This window comes from Lepidochelys olivacea, assembly GCF_965140295.1.
Source record: "Lepidochelys olivacea isolate rLepOli2 genome assembly, chromosome: 3".
Classification (NCBI taxonomy): domain Eukaryota; kingdom Metazoa; phylum Chordata; order Testudines; family Cheloniidae; genus Lepidochelys; species Lepidochelys olivacea.
In genome coordinates, this window is record NC_140413.1 from 1,835,569 (window position 1) to 1,856,149 (window position 20,581).

At 55.2% G+C, this 20,581-nt stretch overlaps 1 protein-coding gene across 5 annotated transcripts in view; it reads right to left on the minus strand.

Annotated features, from left to right (window-relative positions):
• Window positions 1-20,581, minus strand: part of DNMT3A (DNA methyltransferase 3 alpha) — a 253,453-nt gene that overhangs the window by 18,609 nt on the left and 214,263 nt on the right. For all 5 annotated transcript variants that reach the window (XM_084624716.1, XM_084624715.1, XM_084624718.1 and 2 more), the window contains 6 exons: window positions 16,770-16,882; window positions 16,041-16,224; window positions 15,281-15,365; window positions 9,123-9,268; window positions 7,483-7,573; window positions 7,231-7,379 (listed from right to left, as the gene is read on the minus strand). In XM_084624716.1, the coding sequence (XP_084480842.1) occupies window positions 7,231-7,379; window positions 7,483-7,573; window positions 9,123-9,268; window positions 15,281-15,365; window positions 16,041-16,224; window positions 16,770-16,882 (768 nt within the window). The remainder of the gene's footprint in view (window positions 1-7,230; window positions 7,380-7,482; window positions 7,574-9,122; window positions 9,269-15,280; window positions 15,366-16,040; window positions 16,225-16,769; window positions 16,883-20,581) is intronic.

The following is a 20,581-nucleotide window of genomic DNA, read 5'->3' on the forward strand; positions in this document are numbered from 1 at the left end:
TAGCACTGCAACACTGCATCCCAGCCCCTTATAGAGGTCCATGACCGTGCTGGAACACTGCATCACAGTCAGCGGTGAAAGTAACTTAAAGGACTTACTGGTACTCCGGAGTCCTTAGGAGGGGAGGGGCCTCTACCGGAAGAGGCAGGACCTTTAAATCTTGATTTAAAGGGTCAGGGAATGTAAAGGGCCCCGGGCTGGGACTCTGGTAGCAGCAGCTGGGAGCCCCGGGCCTTTTAAATCACCCTGGAGCTACCAGCTGCAGAGGCGGCTGGGAGCCCCAGGGCTCGGGGGTGATTTAAAGGGTCAGGGGCTCCCAGCCACCGCTACTGCAGAGGAGCCCCGGGCCCTTTAAATTGCTGCCGGAGCACCCAGCTGCCACTGCTATCCTGGGGCTCTGGCAGGGGGCTCGGACGGCGATTTAAAGGGCCCGGGCCTCCCACTGCCGCTACTGTCCCAGGTCCTTTAAATCGTCCCCGGAGCCCTGGGGTAGCGGTGGCGGGGCTCTGACGGCTATTTAAAGGGCCTCGGGGCTGTACTGGTGGCCGGAGCCCTGGGCCTTTTAAATCAGCCCTGGAGCCCTGCTGCCGGAGCCCTGGGGAGGTGGTGGCAGGGCTCCAGCGGCGATTTAAAGGGCCCGGGTCGGTAGCTGCTGGGAGCCCCAGGCCCTTTACATTGCCGTCTGGGGAAGCTGATCCACCCCTGTACGGCGCACAGGCTCTTGCCGGTATACCGTACCGGGGCGTAGTGGCTTACTTTCACCTCTGATCACAGTCCACAGCACAGCTCCATGACCGTGCTAGAACACTGCATCACAGCCCACAACACAAGGAGTGCCCCAACACTACAGCTCAGCCCCGCTTCACAGCGCTCTGCTGCAACCCTGATCGCAGACCCCAGCAAGGCCACCCGAGATTGCTGCAATATTGCATTACAGGCCTGAACAGAGCACGAGGACAGTGCTGCAACACTGCATCCCAGCTCTGTGATAATGTCGGAGAAACAGCCGTGAGGGCTGCTCTTTGAGGTGTGTTGCTCAGGTCCATTCCGATATAGGTGTGTGCACACTGCGTGCACCATCACTGGAAGTTTCCCCCTAGTGGTGTCCGTTGGGTTGACTCCGGTGCCCCTGGACTGGCGCCTTCATGGCGCACACGGACCGGCTGACCCACCTCCTCCTCGGTTGCTTCTTGCCGGAACTCCGACAGAGGGGCAGGCGGGTGGGCCTTGGGATGGGCATAAGCAGCACATCTCGAAGAACAGCTGTTACGAGAGATAGGTAACCGTTCTTTCTTCTTCAAGTGCTTGCTCATGTCCATTCCAGTCGAAGTGATTCCCAAGCAATCAGTCAGGTGGTGGGACTGGCGTTTTGCTGAGACAGATTGGACTCTGCTGTACCAAAAACCGCCTCACTTCTGGCCTGCTCAGTGATGGTATAGTGCGTGGTGAACATGTGGACAGAAGACCAGGTCACTGCCCAGCAGATATCCAGGATCAGGACTGGAGCCACGAATACTGCTGAAGAGGCTTGCGATCTCACGGAGTGCGCTGTCTCTCTGTCATTGTCAGCTTGCCCAAGACTGGCACTTGCCTCCACGGGACGGGGGCTGTCTGTGATGGGCCTTGGCTCAGGGAAGGCGTTAGAAGGGACAGAAGGCTTCTTGCTGTTTCATATGCCTCTGGTGTAGGTGGCATGACCAGGGCTGAGTCCCCTCTATGGCTCATCCCAGGCGGGGCGTCCATATGCACCAGACCTCGACGGGCCCCTTTCTGGGGCTGGAATCAACAGCGCAGGCTGGTTGCTGTCTGTCTGAGAATGGCCCAGCACGGGTCTCATTCTCTCTGTGGTGCTCCTCAGAGGGGATCGTCACCAGTCTGACTTTTTCTTCGGCATCAGTGACGGGGAGCGGTGCCAACCAGCCATGGTTGACTTCTTGGTGGCTGGAGCAGTTTGTCGGTGCCATACAGCTGGTGCCAGGGATCCTGGACCCCACTGAGCCTCTCTAATGAGGCTGGGGCACTCCTGATGGAGGAGGGGCTTGATGCTGGGTCGGGCTCTGATGAAGGGCGAAGTGCCACCTCCATTACGAGAAATTTGAGTCCAGTTTTTCTCTCATGCTTAGTTCTGGGCTTAAGGTTCTTACGGGTCTGGCACTTAGCAGGAACGTGGCCTCTCGGCAGCTGCCGGGCTGTTTGAAGCCCTGGGTCCGAGGCATACCCTCAGGCCCCAGCAGCAAGCCCCACAGGGCAGGAGATTACAAGTACCCAAATCTCACTATTTGCTAACCACAACTAACTGAACTCTTTACACTCTGCCTACAATCTATTTCCAGGAAACCACTACGGAGACTGCTTGCAGAGCAAGAGAACAAGACCATTCCATGGATGGGAAGAGGGAACTGAGGAGGCAGTGGGTCGGCAGGTCCTTATATACCGTGCAAGGAAGGCGCCTCTCCAGGGGTCACCAGAGTCGACCTGACGGATATCATTAGGGGAAAAATTTCTGGTGATGGTGCACGTGACACGCACACAACTATACTGGAATGGACATGAGCAAACACTCAAAGAAGAAGAACACTGCATCCTAGCTCCCAACCCAGCTCCGGGACAGTGCTGCAACACTGCACCACAGACCCCAACAAAGATACACGATTGCTGCAACACTGCACCACAGCCCCGAAAACTGCGTCGTGAGCGTGATGTAACACTGCATCCTCCCAGCAGTTCCAGAACACTGAAGTAACTCTGCATCCCTGCTGAACACAGCTCCATGACAGTGCGGTAACACTGCATCACAGCCCCCAAACACAGGTAACACAGCTCCGAACACAGCTCCATGACAGTGCGGTAACACTGCATCACAGCCCCCAACCCAGGTAACACAGCTCCGAACACAGCTCCATGACAGTGCGGTAACACTGCATCACAGCCCCCAAACACAGGTAACACAGCTCCGAACACAGCTCCATGACAGTGCGGTAACACTGCATCACAGCCCCCAAACACAGGTAACACAGCTCCGAACACAGCTCCATGACAGTGCGGTAACACTGCATCACAGCCCCCAACCCAGGTAACACAGCTCCGAACACAGCTCCATGACAGTGCGGTAACACTGCATCACAGCCCCCAACCCAGGTAACACAGCTCCATGACAGTGCGGTAACACTGCATCACAGCCCCCAAACACAGGTAACACAGCTCCATGACAGTGCGGTAACACTGCATCACAGCCCCCAACCCAGGTAACACAGCTCCGAACACAGCTCCATGACAGTGCAGTAACACTGCATCACAGCCCCCAAACACAGGTAACACAGCTCCATGACAGTGCGGTAACACTGCATCACAGCCCCCAAACACAGGGAACACAGCTCCGAACACAGCTCCATGACAGTGCGGTAACACTGCATCACAGCCCCCAAATACAGGTAACAGCTAGCTCTGCAGCTAGCAAGAGATGTCAAGAGTAACAAGAAGGGTTTCTTCAGGTATGTTGGCAACAAGAAGAAAGCCAAGGAATGTGTGGGCCCCTTACTGAATGAGGGAGGCAACCTAGTGACAGAGGATGTGGAAAAAGCTAATGTACTCAATACTTTTTTTGCCTCTGTCTTCACGAACAAGGTCAGCTCCCAGACTGCTGCTCTGGGCATCACAAAATGGGGAAGAGATGGCCAGCCCTCTGTGGAGATAGAGGTGGTTAGGGACTATTTAGAAAAGCTGGACGTGCACAAGTCCATGGGGCCGGACGAGTTGCATCCGAGAGTGCTGAAGGAATTGGCGGCTGTGATTGCAGAGCCATTGGCCATTATCTTTGAAAACTCGTGGTGAACGGGGGAAGTCCCGGATGACTGGAAAAAGGCTAATGTAGTGCCCATCTTTAAAAAAGGGAAGAAGGAGGATCCTGGGAACTACAGGCCAGTCAGCCTCACTTCAGTCCCTGGAAAAATCATGGAGCAGGTCCTCAAAGAATCAATCCTGAAGCACTTACATGAGGGGAAAGTGATCAGGAACAGCCAGCATGGATTCACCAAGGGAAGGTCATGCCTGACTAATCTAATCGCCTTCTATGATGAGATTACTGGTTCTGTGGATGAAGGGAAAGCAGAGGATGTATTGTTTCTTGACTTTAGCAAAGCTTTTGACACGGTCTCCCACAGTATTCTTGTCAGCAAGTTAAGGAAGTATGGGCTGGATGAATGGACTATAAGGTGGGTAGAAAGCTGGCTAGATTGTCGGGCTCAACGGGTAGTGATCAATGGCTCCATATCTCGTTGGCAGCCGGTATCAAGTGGAGTGCCCCAAGGGTCGGTCCTGGGGCCGGTTTTGTTCAATATCTTCATAAATGATCTGGAGGATGGTGTGGATTGCACTCTCAGCAAATTTGCGGATGATACTAAACTGGGAGGAGTGGTAGATACGCTGGAGGGGAGGGATAGGATACAGAAGGACCTAGACAAATTGGAGGATTGGGCCAAAAGAAATCTGATGAGGTTCAATAAGGATAAGTGCAGGGTCCTGCACTTAGGACGGAAGAACCCAATGCACAGCTACAGACTAGGGACCGAATGGCTAGGCAGCAGTTCTGCGGAAAAGGACCTAGTCGTGACAGTGGATGAGAAGCTGGATATGAGTCAGCAGTGTGCCCTTGTTGCCAAGAAGGCCAATGGCATTTTGGGATGTATAAGTAGGGGCATAGCGAGCAGATCGAGGGACGTGATCGTTCCCCTCTATTCGACACTGGTGAGGCCTCCTCTGGAGTACTGTGTCCAGTTTTGGGCCCCACACTACAAAAAGGATGTGGATAAATTGGAGAGAGTCCAGCGAAGGGCAACAAAAATGATTAGGGGACTGGAACACATGACTTATGAGGAGAGGCTGAGGGAGCTGGGATTGTTTAGTCTGCAGAAGAGAAGAATGGGGGGGGATTTGATAGCTGCTTTCAACTACCTGAAAGGGGGTTCCAAAGAGGATGACTCTAGACTGTTCTCAATGGTAGCAGATGACAGAACGAGGAGTAATGGTCTCAAGTTGCAGTGGGGGAGGTTTAGATTGGATATTAGGAAAAACTTTTTCACTAAGAGGGTGGTGAAACACTGGAATGCGTTACCTAGGGAGGTGGTAGAATCTCCTTCCTTAGAGGTTTTTAAGGTCAGGCTTGACAAAGCCCTGGCTGGGATGATTTAACTGGGAATTGGTCCTGCTTCGAGCAGGGGGTTGGACTAGATGACCTTCTGGGGTCCCTTCCAACCCTGATATTCTATGATTCTATGAACACAGCTCCGAACACAGCTCCATGACAGTGCGGTAACACTGCATCACAGCCCCCAAACACAGGGAACACAGCTCCGAACACAGCTCCATGACAGTGCGGTAACACTGCATCACAGCCCCCAAACACAGGTAACACAGCTTCGAACACAGCTCCATGACAGTGCGGTAACACTGCATCCTAGCCCCGCAGAGCCGCTGCACAGCCCTGTAAGAACCTAGAGATGCTGCAATGCCAGGGTGCGACAGCTCTGCAACACAACTGTGCGGCAGGGACACAAACTGCTCTTTAAACATGCATGGATCTAAAAACCTGCCTGTCAGAGGAGCAAATACCCCAAGAGAGCTTTTGCTGGGAGGGGGAGTCTGTGAATCAGGAGCACCACATTCTCAGGGCTGACAGCAGACAGCGAGTTTGGCAGGAGGTGGCTATGCAGTCAGACAGTGGATCTGGCCAATGGGATCCAGCGCTGCACCCACAGAGGCATCGAGAGCACTCCTCCATGAGGCGCCAGACACTGAATTCAGTTCTACCAGCCAGCCAGTGACTAAGTGGAGAGAGCTCAGAGAAGAGCCAGAGAAATGAGCCAAGGGCTGGCGCAGGGGTGAGGGCCATGGCTCAGGGTCAGAAGGGACATGCGGACGAAAAGCAGGGCAAGGCGTTAAGCCAAGGGGGAAGTGTGGAACTAGGGGTCATGGGAGTCTATATGTGTGTGTGGGGGATTGCTCCCTACAGGGAAGCGTCTCCCCCGAGCGGGGTGGGGCGAACTCCTGCCTGCTCCTCCCTCCCAGGGTGGATACCTGTTCAGAGCAGCTGGCTGGGCAGTGGGCACTGGGGTGGTTAGACTGGGTCACTGCACCCACTGCGTACAGCAGGAGGCCCGGAAGGCGGCGAGAGGGCTGGGCGGCTACTGGAGAGAAGTTCTGCACTGACAGCCACGACCTGCAGGGCAAGGGCTCAGACGCCAGCATGCCCAGCCCTCCGGTGCACGCAGTGCTGGGAATCCCAGCCCCACTGCTCGGGTCAGCCACCCAACGCTTGCAGCAGGGGAGCAGCCGGAAAGCTGGTTCAGATTCCCCTCCTGCAGCTGACCCCTCCCCCACAAACAAAATCCTGGGGGAGAGCTGACCCAGCCAGTGTCAGAGACATGTGGGGGTGCTCTGCCAGCTGGCTCTGTGCTGCCAGACACGCCGGGCTCCATGTACCCACCCCCCGAGCCATCCAGGCGGGGTCCCACCTTGTCACTCCAGACCAGGCCCCACTGTGCTGGGCACTGCACAAAGCCAGTCGCAGCCAGTCCCTGCCCTGAAGAGCCACGTGCTCATGAGAGCAGACAGAGCCCAGCGGGGAGAGCGGAGGGATGGCCTGGAGGTGCCACGGGGAGCCGTTAGCTGGGATGCAAAGGGAAGGGGACAGGGTGGAGGGAAAGGCAGCAGGGGGCACAGGTATGGATGGAGTGAAGCTGAGGCAAGGAGGAATTCAGTCTATCTCCACGAGGTAGCATTTCTAACGCTTTCATCATTCTCGTGGCTCTTCTTGGACCCCTCGCCAATGTAGCCACCTCCTCCTGGATCTGTGGGCACCAGAACTGGACAAGGGATTGGAGCAGAGGTCTCACGAGAGCCAAACAAACAGAGGGGAAATACCCTCCTGACTCCTCATCTACCTTCCCCTGCCCATTGTGGCTCTTTGCCACCCCTCTCAGTGGTGGGTGTCATGTCACAGCGGGCCCCGCCCAGCTAACCACCCCCGGGCATGTGTGCACACGGCTGGGCCATGCTCATTGCCCCTCATGCCGGGGTTCAGTCATACACACGGGCACTGAGGAATCGTTGGACAGGTACCAGTCTACGGAAGCCCCCCAGACCCAAAGCCAGACGCTGCTGGGAGCTCAGGACTCTCTGGCGAGCCTCATGTGCATTAGGGGAGGGCGAGCAGGTTTCCATGGTAGTGCTCACCTCTAGGAAGCGCGAAATGTCCCGCTTGTCGCTCACCCCCATGGCCACCACGTTCTCGAAGAGCCAGAAGAAGGGCCGGTCATCGCCCTCCTTGGGCCGGGCTTCGTGGAGAAGGCGGTAGAACTCGAAGAAGAGCCGTCCGGTGCCCTCTGGGCAGCAGGAAGAGAAAAGAGACATGGGTGAGCTGCTGACAGCCTGCCTCAGCCTAGACGGGAGTGGGGGGGAGGAGGCATGGCCGGCTTGGACACCTACCGTAAAGACCCTTCCTGGCAGGGTTGACAATGGAGAGGTCATTACATGGGCTCCCTCCAATCACCAGGTCAAAAGGGCCCCATTCCTGTATCTGCAACACAGAGACACACCAGTGAGGGGCTAGGGAGGCAAAGGAGGCGAGTCCCCCTTGGTATGTGGCGGTGGGGAAACCGAAGCTGGAATATGGACGCCAGTTCCAGGGGCCACATTTTACAAAGATGTTGAGAAACTGCAGGAAAGAGCCACAAAAATTATTCCAGGGCTGGAGAAAATGCGCCATGGTGTGCGACTTTGAGCCCCTGCTGTTTAGCTGATCCCAAGAGAGCCTGAGGGGTAACCTGATTCCAGAGTCTAAGGACTGTCCCAGGGAGAAAATACCAGGTACCAGAGGGCTCTTTCCTCTAGCGGAGACAGGCAGAACAAGAACCCATGGCTGGACACTGTTGCCAGACAAATCCAATGAGAAACCACCCACCTTTTGTTAACCATGCAGGTGACTAAGTCCTGGAGGAAACTCCCAAGGGAAGAGATGGATTCTTCCCCATTGGATGAATTCACACACAGCCTGGCTGCTTTTCTGGGAGATGCGTTAGCAGAGCCAAGTTACCCGGCTCAGTACAGGGGTAACTGGGTGAAACTGACCAGCTGGTGACACACAGGAGGCCAGATTACATCACTGAATGGTGCTGTGATGCAGTGTGCAAACCCCACACCAGGCGAGAAAGGGTTAATCCCACACTTCGGCTGGAGGAAGTCCTGCCCCTTAGAACCAGTTAGGCATGCTCCAATTTCTGTGCTAGTATAAAGGAGAGCAGCCCAGCTCGCAGTCTAGGCCAGTGGTTCTCAAAGCCGGTCCGCCACTTGTGCAGGGAAAGCCCCTGGCGGCCTGGGGCCGGTTGTTTACCTGCTGTGTCCCCAGGTTCAGCGCTCCCAGTGGCCGCGGTTCGTTGCTCCAGGCCAATGGGGGCTGCGGGAAGCGGCACAGGCTGAGAGACGTGCTGGCCGCCCTTTGTACTGGAGTCCCAGGGAGCCCCCTGCACCGAGGAACCCGGACTGCAGCTTCAGGAAGCGGCCCAGGGAGGTGGAGTGAGTGTTATCTCCCACCCGTGTACGGTCAGAGTGTGGCGGCTGGATTCCCCGCTGACAGGGCCCTGGGCTGGGACCTAGTTGGGTCGAGTAGGCCCGGCTCCCCCTCCCCCAGCTACCACCCCCACTTTGGTGGCAGCCCCCGGATTTGGTGATTAGGCCGTGATACCCAGAACTCGAGAGCCGCTATATTGACTCCGGCCACTAGGCCACGCAGCCCTATGCTCGAGGGCCGCTGTATTGACTCTGGCCATTGAGCCATGCAGCCCTGTGCTCGAGGGCAGATACTTTGACTCTGGCCATTGAGCCGCACTGTCTTGAGTCCCAGTACAGTCTGACAGACTGTACCTGCGGTGTCACCATGCCCAAAGGGGGTGGAGCATGCATACTCGGCCACACATCCCTTCTGACCTTAAACTCTGTGACTCTAGAAAAGGGTTCAGACCGCCCCCCCGGAGGACCGCTGCTCCCCTGTGAGACACAGCCGCTGAGTGGGGATGCCTGCCGGGGGGCTAGGGAGGTGAGCGGGGCAGGCAGATGGCAGCCGCACGTACATGTTTCTGGGTGACATTCCGGACGTCGCCGACGTACATGATCTTGCCCTGGTGTCTCACCATCCCCACAGTGATAGAGTCTTCGCAAACCTCGGAAGCAATGTAGCGGTCCACCTGGATGCCCAGGTCCTTCAGCACCAGCAGACCTGCCAGGAGACAGAGCAGGGGTCAGGCAAGGAACAGCGGGATGGCACTGGGGACAGCACCCCAAGGAGCACTTGCCATCGGGATCATCATCCCAAACCAGATGCACCAGGAGACCTCTCAGCACTGAGCAGTGACTCAGGACCACTGGCTCCTCCGACACAAAACGATGGAACTCAAGCAGCTGCTTCTTGTAGCTACCTGGTGCAGTCAGGACACTCGTAGTATCCCTATGGGGAACTACAGAGGCCACTGATTCAGAGGACCCCTCCCCCCCGAGTTTGCTCCTTACTCCAGTGAAAGTAGAATGAATTATATTGAAATTATAATTCATTAAAGAAATGCTGCTTGAAAGATTTGTTGAAATATAGTGGTCAGGAAGAGAAACATTAAGGAGGGTGAGACAATGGGTCCTCAAACCAATTAACTTAGAGCTCCTTCTGAGCTCAGAGATTGGTAAACGTTAGTATGCAAATAAGATATGTATGTATATTTGTCAGTTTCTGCTTCCTTTTGTCTCCTATGTTGGATTGGCTTTGGCTTGTCTGTATAAATGGGTTGGCTTGAGCTTTTTGCAGTTGGCTCATATGTATCTGGGTGCATTAGCAAAGCGCTTTGCTAATAAACAGAGTGGTCTGACAAATTATGCGAGTCCTGAATCTGACTTTGACAATTTGGAGGTTCCACCGAGATGGCAACTGTCTTCACTGGGGCTGTGTGACTCCTGACTGTTCTTAGGATGGCCGTGGCAAGCCGGCACCTGGGCATTTGGCCCGAGCGGACCTCCGCCAGAACGGAAGGGTGCATGACCACAGTGAAGTCTACGCCATCGAACCTGTTGGTTCCCACTCTGTTCTGGTAGGGATCCCGGGATCTGACATCAGGAATCTGGTCAGGTAATTATTTCTGTGTTTTGTCCGGACTGAGGACTGTCTTGTCTCTGTGTCTATCCGTCCTCCCTGTGGTGTGTTTGAGTCTGGGCGCCATCTCCGTCTGGGGATTGGCTGACCAAAGGGTTCCTGTCCCCATGGTCTGAGTGAGGGAAATCTGCACAATCGCAGCCGCACCATGCCTTGGCTAAAACCCTTGGTGTGAAAGCAAGGGCAATTGAGGCAGTAGCCTGTAGGCTCCTTTTATGTGTTGCACCGGGCATTGCTCTGACGAACCCAACTTTCCTTCTTGTGTGATTGGTGCGTAAAGTCCTCCTGTATGGGTAACCAGACGTCCAAGTCGGGACAGTCCTAAAGGAACGCTGGCTCAGTTTATGTATTTTAGGAACGGTCCGGACTCCAGTAAATTTCTGGAAAAATGGTCTAGGCTAACTCAGGAGAATCCCAAAATTCAGTGGCCACTGTTAGGATCTTGGGACAAAGACTGAGTAGACATCTTAAAAGACAAACTTGGCCAACCTAAAACTAAATTGGCAAAAGGAGAGGTTGATTGTTTCATGCAGTGGTGGGTAGAGGCAAATTATAGGTGGACAGAATCAAAACTTGCCCCTCTCAAAGATTCTGGCTTCTATCCCACCAGATGCAACTCATTTTACTGTTGTTGATTTGTGCTCTGCTTTCTTTTCTGTCCCGGTTCACCCTGACTCCCAGTTCCTGTTTGCCTTTACTTACAAGGGGCAACAGTACACATGGACCACACTGCCCCAGGGGTATACTAAAAGCCTGTCATATTTTTCCCAAGCATTAGCCCGAGACCTTGCTGACCTTGTTTTCCCGTCCAGGTCCACACTAGTCCAATATGTAGATGATCTACTCCTCTGTTCCCCTTCATTGTCTGCCTCTGAAACTGACTCTTTAGTGCTCCTTACTGTCCTAGCAAATAAGGGTCACAAAGCTTCTCGCTCTAAACTACAACTCTGTCAAGCTTCTGTCACATACCTTGGCTTTCTCCTCTCCTAGGGTTCCCGTGCACTTTCTCCCACCTGTGTCCAAGCTATCCTTAGCTTTCCCTGACCCCGCTCCCCATGCCAGGTCCGGAAGTTTTTAGGCATGGCTGGATTTTGCAGACAGTGGATTCCCCAATATGCCTCCCTTGCAAAACCTCTCCAGGAACTCACTCGATTCTCTGTGCCTGACCCCATGCCATGGCCCCCTGAGGCCAATTCTGCCTTTGTTTCCCTCAAACAGGGTTTGGCTTCTGCCCCTGCCTTAGGGCTGCCTGACTGTTCTAAGCCTTTTAACCTTTTCTGCCACGAACAATCTAGCTGTGCACTTGGAGTTCTCACTCAGATGCACAGAAAAAAGAACCACCCAGTAGCTTATTTCTCTGCCACTTGAGACCCTGTTGCCCAAGGCTTACCCCCCTGCCTGCGTGCTGTGGCTGCTGCAGCGCCCCTAGTCGGAATGTCTGATTCCCTTGTTCTCCGCTCTCCTCTTACCCTCCTGGTCCCTCACTGACCTCGCCCTGCTCCAAGACTCTGCCCCAGAAACCAAGAAAGAATCCTGGGTTGCCCAAGGTTGCTCTCTACATCCCTATTCTTTTTGGCGCTCGCCTACTGGCGCCTTTGTAGCCCCCTTTTCACTCTACCCGTCTCTGGCCGCCCTGCTACACGGTGTTTCGCATGTCGGAAAGGAGGGGATGGTCTCTGCTGTAACTAAGACAGGATGGTGGGCCCCCCATTTTAGCTCTTTTGCAGCCCGCCACTGTGCAGCCTGTACCATTTGCCAAAGCCATAGTATTGGCAAACCTGTAAAAGTGGCCCAGGGGTTCTGGGGTCTGCCTCAAGCACCGTTCTTGCATTGGCAACTTGACTTTGTACAAATGCCTAAGTGTCAACAATATGAATTTATATTGTTATGGTATGTTTATTCTCTGGTTGGATTGAAGCCTTTCCTTGTCGCAAGGCTGACTCACTGTCTGTTGCCAAATGTTTGTTAAATCATATTATGCCTGCCAAGGGAATTCCTGCTACTCTGTCCAGTGATCGGGGTGCACATTTTACTGGACAACTTGTTCAATACCTGGACCGTATATCGCACATCAAACACCTGCTGCACTGTCCCTCCCACCCACAGAGTGCAGGGGCAGTTGAAAGACGAAATGATGTACTTAAGAATAAGCTTGCTAAAATTTGTGACTCTACAGGATTAAGCTGGCCAGTAGCCTTACCATTAGCCCTTATGGACATGAGATCCACTCCATCCCAAAGGCATAAATTAAGTCCCTTTGAAATTGTTACGGGACACCCTGTGCGAGCTATGACTACCATTACTCCCGTTCCAGATTTGAACTTGACTCACAGTGCGCTCCTTCAGTATTGCAAGGGACTAATGCAAGCTGTAAGTCACTTCCATTCACAGGTTCGAGCCGCCTGGCCCACGGAACCCACCTCTGACGCTTACCACAACCTCGAGCCAGGTGATTGGGTCTACGTACAGCACCATCATCGAAAGCACGCCTTGGAGCCCCGGTGGAAGGGTCCTCATCAGGTACTGCTTACTACACAGACGGCTCTTAAACTATCTGGCATCACAGCGTGGATACATGCTTCACAGTGTAAGAAGGCACCATCCCCAGAGAACCAAGCATCATCTCAGGACGACAGAGTCAATTTTGACTCCTGAAGAAGACGTAGAGGAACAGTCTGCAATACCTTACAATCTACGCTCTCGTAAGGGTTGCCAGAAGCAGACGCTGTTCCTTGGCTGCTGGTATCTTACGGTCTGGGGAGACCACGGTGACAATTCTTTTATCCAGCAGAAGGTGTGGACAGCTCAGACCCTTAATATTTCTAATTGCTGGGTCTGCAGCCACATCCCAGCCCACTCTCAAACTGGTGTTCCTGTCCTGGCTATCCCACTCAAGTCCCCAGACCTCACTGGAGGGCCTCGTCCGTTAAACAAAATATGGAACAGCAATGACACTTGGGAAGCGGTGGGAATAAATGCATCTCAATGGATAAGTGTGGTGGAGGGAAAAGGTCACTGGTGTTGGGTGTGTAATGGGACAGGGCTGGATTTGGGGAAAAGCCGTTGCCTTCAGCATATTGTGGCCAAAGGTGTATGCGATTATTCAAACAAAACTAAAAAGTGGCGGGCCGGGTATGGAGATATGAATTCAAACAGAAAATCAATCTCATGTTCCCCCTACAGTCATGCAAATAACACCACTCCTCGTAAGGAGAATTACCCTGTACCCTTTGGGGGATACTACTCCTTTGCAAACACCTATATGACAAATGGGTGCAACCGACCCTTCCCGGCCTTAGTAGGCCATCACTGGGTGTGTGGGACCAGAGCTTATACTGCACTACCAGCTAATTGGTCAGGAATCTGTTATCCCGCCCGACTCTTCCCACAATTCCGAGTGCTAGGAACCTTCCCTCGAGAACGCCTCCGCAATTTCAGGAGAAAAGAAGGGACTTAACAGATGCCCAATGGTATGTAAATAACATAAGCCCCTTACCCTGGGAAGAGGCCATTGGCAGTTCCTTCATACCATTAGGGGGAGTAATACACCATGCAAAAAGGCTCCTAAGGTTACAAGCAGTAGTTGAAATAATGGCAAATGAAACCGGAGAAAGTTTAAGAGCCCTGGCCAAAGAAACAGGGGCAATCCGACAGATGGCCCTCCAAAACCGTCAGGCATTGGACATAGTGCTCGTGGCAAAAGGAGGGACTTGTGCTCTCATTGGAAAAGACTGCTGTGTGTATATACCAGACAACACCAATGAGGTAATAGACCGTGCTGGCCGCTTAGAACAAATCGCATATCTTCCCCACGAAGAGCCAAGTTCTTCATTGAAGTGGCTAAGTAACCTTTTCAATTTCTCTGGCATAGGAAACTGGTTGTTTCAGGGAGCCCTAACTCTCCTGTTTGGAATCCTAATAATTTTTGTATGTTTTCGGTTACTTTCCTGTTGTATCCAAAATTGTGTCAGGCATGCTACACAGATAGCTGCCCCAAACCAGAGGGCTAATTTGACGATTTTAAATATCACTGATGAACAAAGAGATAAAGAACGATTGATATGTGGAACCCAGTCATTGTTGGTCACTGCGTAGCTTGACCAAAAGGAGGGATTGTGAAAAAAAGTAGAATGAATTATATTGAAATTATAATTCATTAAAGAAATGCTGTTTGAAGGGTTTGTTGAAATATAGTTGTCAGGAAGAGAAACATTAAGGAGGGTGAGACAATGGGTCCTCAAACCAATTAACTTCTAGCTCAGTAGGAGCTCGGAGATTGGTAAACGTTAGTATGCAAATAAGATATGTATGTATATTTGTCAGTTTCTGCTTCCTTTTGTCTCCTATGTTGGATTGGCTTTGGCTTGTCTGTATAAATGGGTTGGCTTGAGCTTTTTGCAGTTGGCTCACATATATCTGGGTACATTGGCAAAGCGCTTTGCTAATAAACAGAGTGGTCTGACAAATTATGAGTCCTGAATCTGACTTTGACACTCCCAAGGGTGTGGAGAGGCCAAATTTAATTACACAGCCCCCTGGTGGAAACCTGGGCTCACCCCTCTTTGAAATACGGCCGGCAGGACAATGAGGCCACCTTGGAGCTGATTTCAGACGGCCTGGCCCCGTGGCTTTGGATCCTCAGCCCCTCTGAGTAACCAGGCCAAAAGTGACTTGAGTTGGGAGCACACAAAATCAGGGACTTAGTTTGAAACTGGTGGCCACAGTCGATGCAAAATGTTCTATGATCTTGGGGGTTGTGGGGCCCTTTAGCAGAGCTGCGACAGACAGGTGGAGCAATAGCCCACACTTGGTACTCGCTGGCTGGGCCAAACACCCATCCTGCATGCTAGGTTTAGAACCCAGGATCGCGTTCTGCTACTGAGAACCTACCAGCTGGGTCATGCACTGCCCTGGTGCTAAGCCGGAGCGTTTCTGCTCCCCCTTGCCCTCTGCATGCTGTGAAGTGGGCTGGGCTGTGCTGGTGGGTCACGGCCGCCCCATGGTTGCCAGGCTGTGGGGCTGTAGTGGGGTGCTGTAAGCATGGAGGCGGACAGCAGAACCCTAGTGCCACTCAGCTCCCTCTTGTTAACCCACCTGTGGCAATTCCGTCGAAGAGAGAGAGCACTCGGATGGGCTTCCTCTTCTCAGCCGGGACCGGCGGATAAACCTTTGGTGGGTCCTTAAAACACACACACACAGCGCAGCATGAGAGATGGGGGGCACAAGAAACGTTCCCCTAGACAGTCTCCTCGGACATGAACGGGGCTCCCAACTCCCGGATGGGTCCCATCCCAGCTCTTACGGGGGGAGCTAATCATGGCTGGAGCTCCATGCAATGCGGGGACCTCTCTGCTGCGCTCTCCTAGGAGTGGAGACGCCAGGCTTGCTGAGTGGGGTACTGACCACTGTCTAGACACACACGTCGGCGGGGCAGCGCTCGGTAGCTAAAGGACAATGCCAGCCCAAGCTGGGCCGCTCTGGCTGGAGAGGAGGTTTGGAACCAGGGAAGGAGGGAGGCTCCCGAGCAGCCTCCCAGCAGGAGGCGTGGGGGGCGAAGACGCTCGCCGAGGGACTCCTGAGAGCTCACGAAGCGGACGCCATGATGGTGCTGCCTGCGACACCAGGGCCTGGACTCGAGGACCCCGGAGATCCCCAGCAGTCCCGCATGTCCGGGATGATCTGGGACCCAGCACAGCGGCTGCCCCGGCAGCCCCGCTGGGCGTGCTCAGCCCAGGCCCCTCAGAAGCAAGCGGCAGCAGGTGCAGGGCTGCGGGGAGACTCTGCTCTGCCGTGACTCTGGGGAGCCGCCGGGCCGAGCCCCCGGGGGGACCGGGCAGCGATGCCACATACTCACAAATTCTTGGTCATGGTTATTGGCGAAGAACATCTGGAGGCGCGAGGGCCAGTCGTCTCTTCGCCTCAGCAGCCCGTAGGTGCCCTTGTGGCCACACATGTAGCAGTTCCAGGGGTCCTCCTTGATGGCTGCCTGGGCTGCACCTGGTCCCACCAGCAGGTCCACACACTCCACACAGAAGCACCTGAGATCCGGGGGGAGGGGAGACGCTTCAGCCCATTTACTGCCCCGCCTCTGTTCCAGGGGGGTGCGTGGGGGGTACTCCTCGCCTCCACGGCCTGCAGGAGCACAGCTCCGCAGCGGGGGCCGCGTGCGACCCCTCCCCGCTCCCTCCCTTGCCGTCCCCTAACTGCAGGGGGCAGGACCGTGCTGAGCTGGGAAGGCAACCCACAGGTGCCAGTCTGAGCCCGCTGGGGCTCAGGGCCCAGGCCAGCTGGCACACAGCCAGAGTGCTGGTCTTTGCCCCAGGGTCCGGCATCACCATCTCACATGTCCCCAAGGTCTCTCTGGTCCCTTCACCACTGACTGGCCTGGCTGCGGGGGCCCTGGAGAGGAAGGGAAAACCGGCTGTAGGTCTCAACCCTTCCTTCCTGGGGCAGTGGCTGGCCGCATGTTCCTGCCCAAGGCCAGACAGAAGCGTGGGGCTGAGCCCCTCCCGTCCCGCAGCGCAGGGCCGGTGCAGCTGGCTGAACGCCCCGGGGTCCCAGCCCGGCTAAGCGCGCCACCCACCTGCAGCAGTTGTTGTTTCCGCACATGAGCACCTCACGGCCACCACAGCAGATTGTACAGTACGACTGGTAGCCGTCATCGTCGTACTGGTACGCGCACTCCAGGAAGCAGTTCTGGGGGACAGTGAGAGGGGAGTGAACGCTGTGTCCCCTCCGCACCCCTCCACCCAGGGGGACGGCCCACATCACAGACACAGAGCTCTGCATCTGGCCACGGGGAGTAATCCACCCTCGGGCTGCCCTGCTGGGCTAGGGAGCAGAACCCCTGCAGCTGAACCCTTGCTGCCAGGCTGGCCTGCTGCGGGGAGCCTGCCTCGAGGGGAAATTCTTTGAGCAGAGGGCTAAAAGGACCAAGAAATGCTTGAAGGCAACAAAGGGATGGAAACCCAGAAAGAGGGAGGGATAGCTCAGTGGTTGGAGCATTGGCCTGCTAAACCCAGGGTTGCGAGTTCAATCCTTGAGGGGGCCATTTAGGGATCTGGGGCAAAAATTGGGGATCGGTCCTGCTTTGAGCAGGGGGTTGGACTGGATGACCTCCTGAGGTCCCTTCCAACCCTGATCTTCTATGAGTCTATGAGAAGAGGAGGTTACTCACCTGCAACTGGAGGCTCTTTGAGATGTGTGGTCCCTACCTGCATTCCACTGAGGGGTTATACATACATTGAGCGCCGAAGCTGGAGCACTTGAAAGCCAGAGTGTCGGTTGGTCTGCGTATGCACCCTGGCTTCACCTCATGGTTTTGACCGAGGCGAGGACGGGCGGGGACCAAGCCCAGTTCCTTCTCCACCGCAGATCCAACAGATCCGCAGCAGAGGCAGGAAGTGGAATCCAGCGAGGGACCACACAACGCAAAGAACTTCCAGTTACAGGTAAGCAACCTCCTCCTCTTCGAGTGCTGGCCCCTACTGCATTCCATCGAGGGTGATTATTTGCAGGGTGGAAGGGAGGGCAGCCATGCAGCACGAGGCATCCATCGCAGAGTCCCATACCAAGGCGCTGCGGGCAGCAAACTCCATGTGTGTCTGGAAGTGACACATCGCGGAGTCTGGGCTCTCACTCCAAGTCCCGTCAGTGGACGGCAGAATGTCGTACACCTCGAAATCCCCTTGGAAATCCTCTGTGTGGATATTACCTGCCCCTTAAGCCTCTCAGCTATTGCGATAAACGGTCTAGGGCAGCGGTTCTCAAACATTAGCAACCTCAGGACCCCCATTTTGATAAAAAAAATTTCAATGGCGCCCCTGCCCTGCCCCTTCACTGAGGCCCCACCCCTGCTCGCTCCATCTGCCCTCCCTCTGTCGCTCGCTCTCTCCCACCCTCACTCACTTTCACCAGGCTGGGGTAGGGGTTTGGGGTTGGGCTGTGGAGGGGTGCGGAGTGTGGGCTCTGGGAAGGAGTTTGGGTGTGGGAGGGGACTCTGGGCTGGGGCAAGGATGCAGGAGGGGGCTCAGGGCTGCAGAAGGGGATTGGGGCATGTAGGGGGGGTTCAGTGTGTGGGCTCTGGGAAGGAGTTTGGGTGTGGGAGGGGACTCTAGGCTGGGGGCTGAGGTGCAGGAGGGGGCTCAGGGCTGGGGCAGAGGGTTGGGGCACGGGGGGTGTGGCGTGTGGGCTCTGGGAAGAAATTTGCATGCGGGTGGGGACTCCGGGCTGGGGGGGGGGTTTCAGAGTGTAGGCTCTGGAAAGTACTTTGGGTGTGGGAAGCGACTCCGGGCTGGGGCAGTGGGTTGGGGTACAGGAGAGGGTTTGGGGTGCGGAGTCCTGGCAGCGCTCACTGTGGCTCCCAGGAAGCGGTTGACGGGTCCCCGCAGGCCCTGGGCTCATTGGCAGTCAGGGAGGCTCTGCGCGCTGCCCTTGTGGCACACCCGCCGCCCCCACAGCTCCCAGTGGTCACGGTTCCCAGCCAACGGGAGCTGCGGAGCCGACACTCGGGCAGGGGCAGTGTGCGGAGCCTCCTTGGCCGCCCATGAGCCTAGGGGCCGCAAGGAGCTGGCGGCTGCTTCCGGGAGCTGCGTGGAACCATGGCAGGTAGGGAGCCTGCCTTAGCCCTGGGCCCCTGATGCGCTGGGAGGGAGGGGGAAGAGTTGATCAGTGTGGCCTGGGGACACGGTGGACCCAAGTTTGAGAAACGCTGGTCTAGGGGACCTCCTGATAGGTCTGGTCCTCGGCAAGTAGAAGGTCAGAGCCCTGCGGACATCGAGGGAGTGAAGGTGCCACTCCTCTGCCGAGGCGTGAGGCTTTGGGAAGAAAGCAGGTGAGCGTATGGGATAATTGAGATGAAATTGAGCTATGACCTTTGGTAGAAACTTGGGGTGCAGGCGCAGGAAGACTTTGTCCTTATGGAACGTGGTGAAAGGGGGGTCCTCCATTGTGGCCCCCAGTTTGCCTACCCTTCTCGCCAAAGTGACAGCCACTAGGAAGGTGACTTTCATGGAGAGGAAGAACATACAGCATGAAACCAGAGGCTCAAAGGGCGGTTTCATTAATGCTGCTAGAACGAGGTTGAGGTCGCACTGGGGGGTGACGAGCTGTATGGGTGGGACAGTCCTGGGGAGAGCTTTCCAAAACCTGGTAGTCAACGGATGTGTAAATACGGAGTGTCCTTCCATGAGGCGGTGGAAGGCGCTGATCGCCACTACGTGAACCTTGAGAGAACTGAGGGCGAGCCCCGACATCTCCAAGGACAGGAGGCTGTCCAAAAGAAGAGAAATGCCCACTTCCTCAGAAGAAAGCCCTTTTGCTGGGACCAAAAGGCCAAGTGATTTCCCTTGGCCCAACAGGAATGCCTTGTGGACTCCTTCCTGCTGCTCGAAAGGCCATCATGCCCCGCCAACATGCACGTCCGCTCTAGAGAAGATGCCTATCCAAATACCAAGCTCTGAGGTAACGTGTCTGTGGATCGGGGTGTCTGATCCTTGCGGGTAGGGGTAATGAGGGACAGGCCGACATAAGGAGAAGGTTGGGAAACCAAAACTGGGGTGGCCAGAACGGAGCCCTTTCCTGTCTGATCTTGTGGAGGACTGGTGGAAGGAGTGGAAGAGGGGGAGGAGGAGCTGATCTGGTCTAACCAGTGGAGGATGAGGCATTGCCTTGAGCAGTACGTGCTGTTGTTGCTGTGGGAGGCAAAGAGGCCTCTGGTAGGAGTCCCGCACTGGCTGAAGATGTCGTTTACTATGGAGTCGTGCAGTTCTCACTTGTGATGGAGATGATTGCAGACTCCCAGCCGAAGAGTCATGTTCTGAGTCCCTGGAAGACAGGTTGCTGACAACAGGCTCTTGTGGGCAACGCACCAATCCCACAGACTCACCGCGTCCGCACACAGACCTCCTGCCCCGGTCTGTGATGTAACAGATGGTGGTGGTGGTGTCTGAGATGATGAGAACATCATGCGAGCGATGGGAGAAATGTTCGCCGCGCTCGCCGTACTGCCCAGAGTTCCAGAAGATTGATGTGCATTCTGGATTCCCGAGGGGTCCGTGTCCCTTGCGTCATGGGCTAGGCCATGTGCGCTCCCCATCCTGTGAGGGACGCATCCGTGCTGATTGTCCTGTCAGGGAGGATGGGGATCCCTGTAGACACCTGCCACGGGTCCATTCACCACCGGAGGAAAGAGAGCACCTCGGGGGGGACTGACAGCATAAGGCCTGTGGCACGTAGTGTGCATGCGTGTCGTGGGGTAGGTAACACCCGTCACGGGGTGTCAGGTCACAGCTTGTCAGAAGACAAGGAGAAGCTGTGCCACAGCCAGTTAGCTCTTACGCTGGTGACCCTGACCATAACATGTGGTAGTACGGCCTAGTGGCCGGAGTCGCTCTT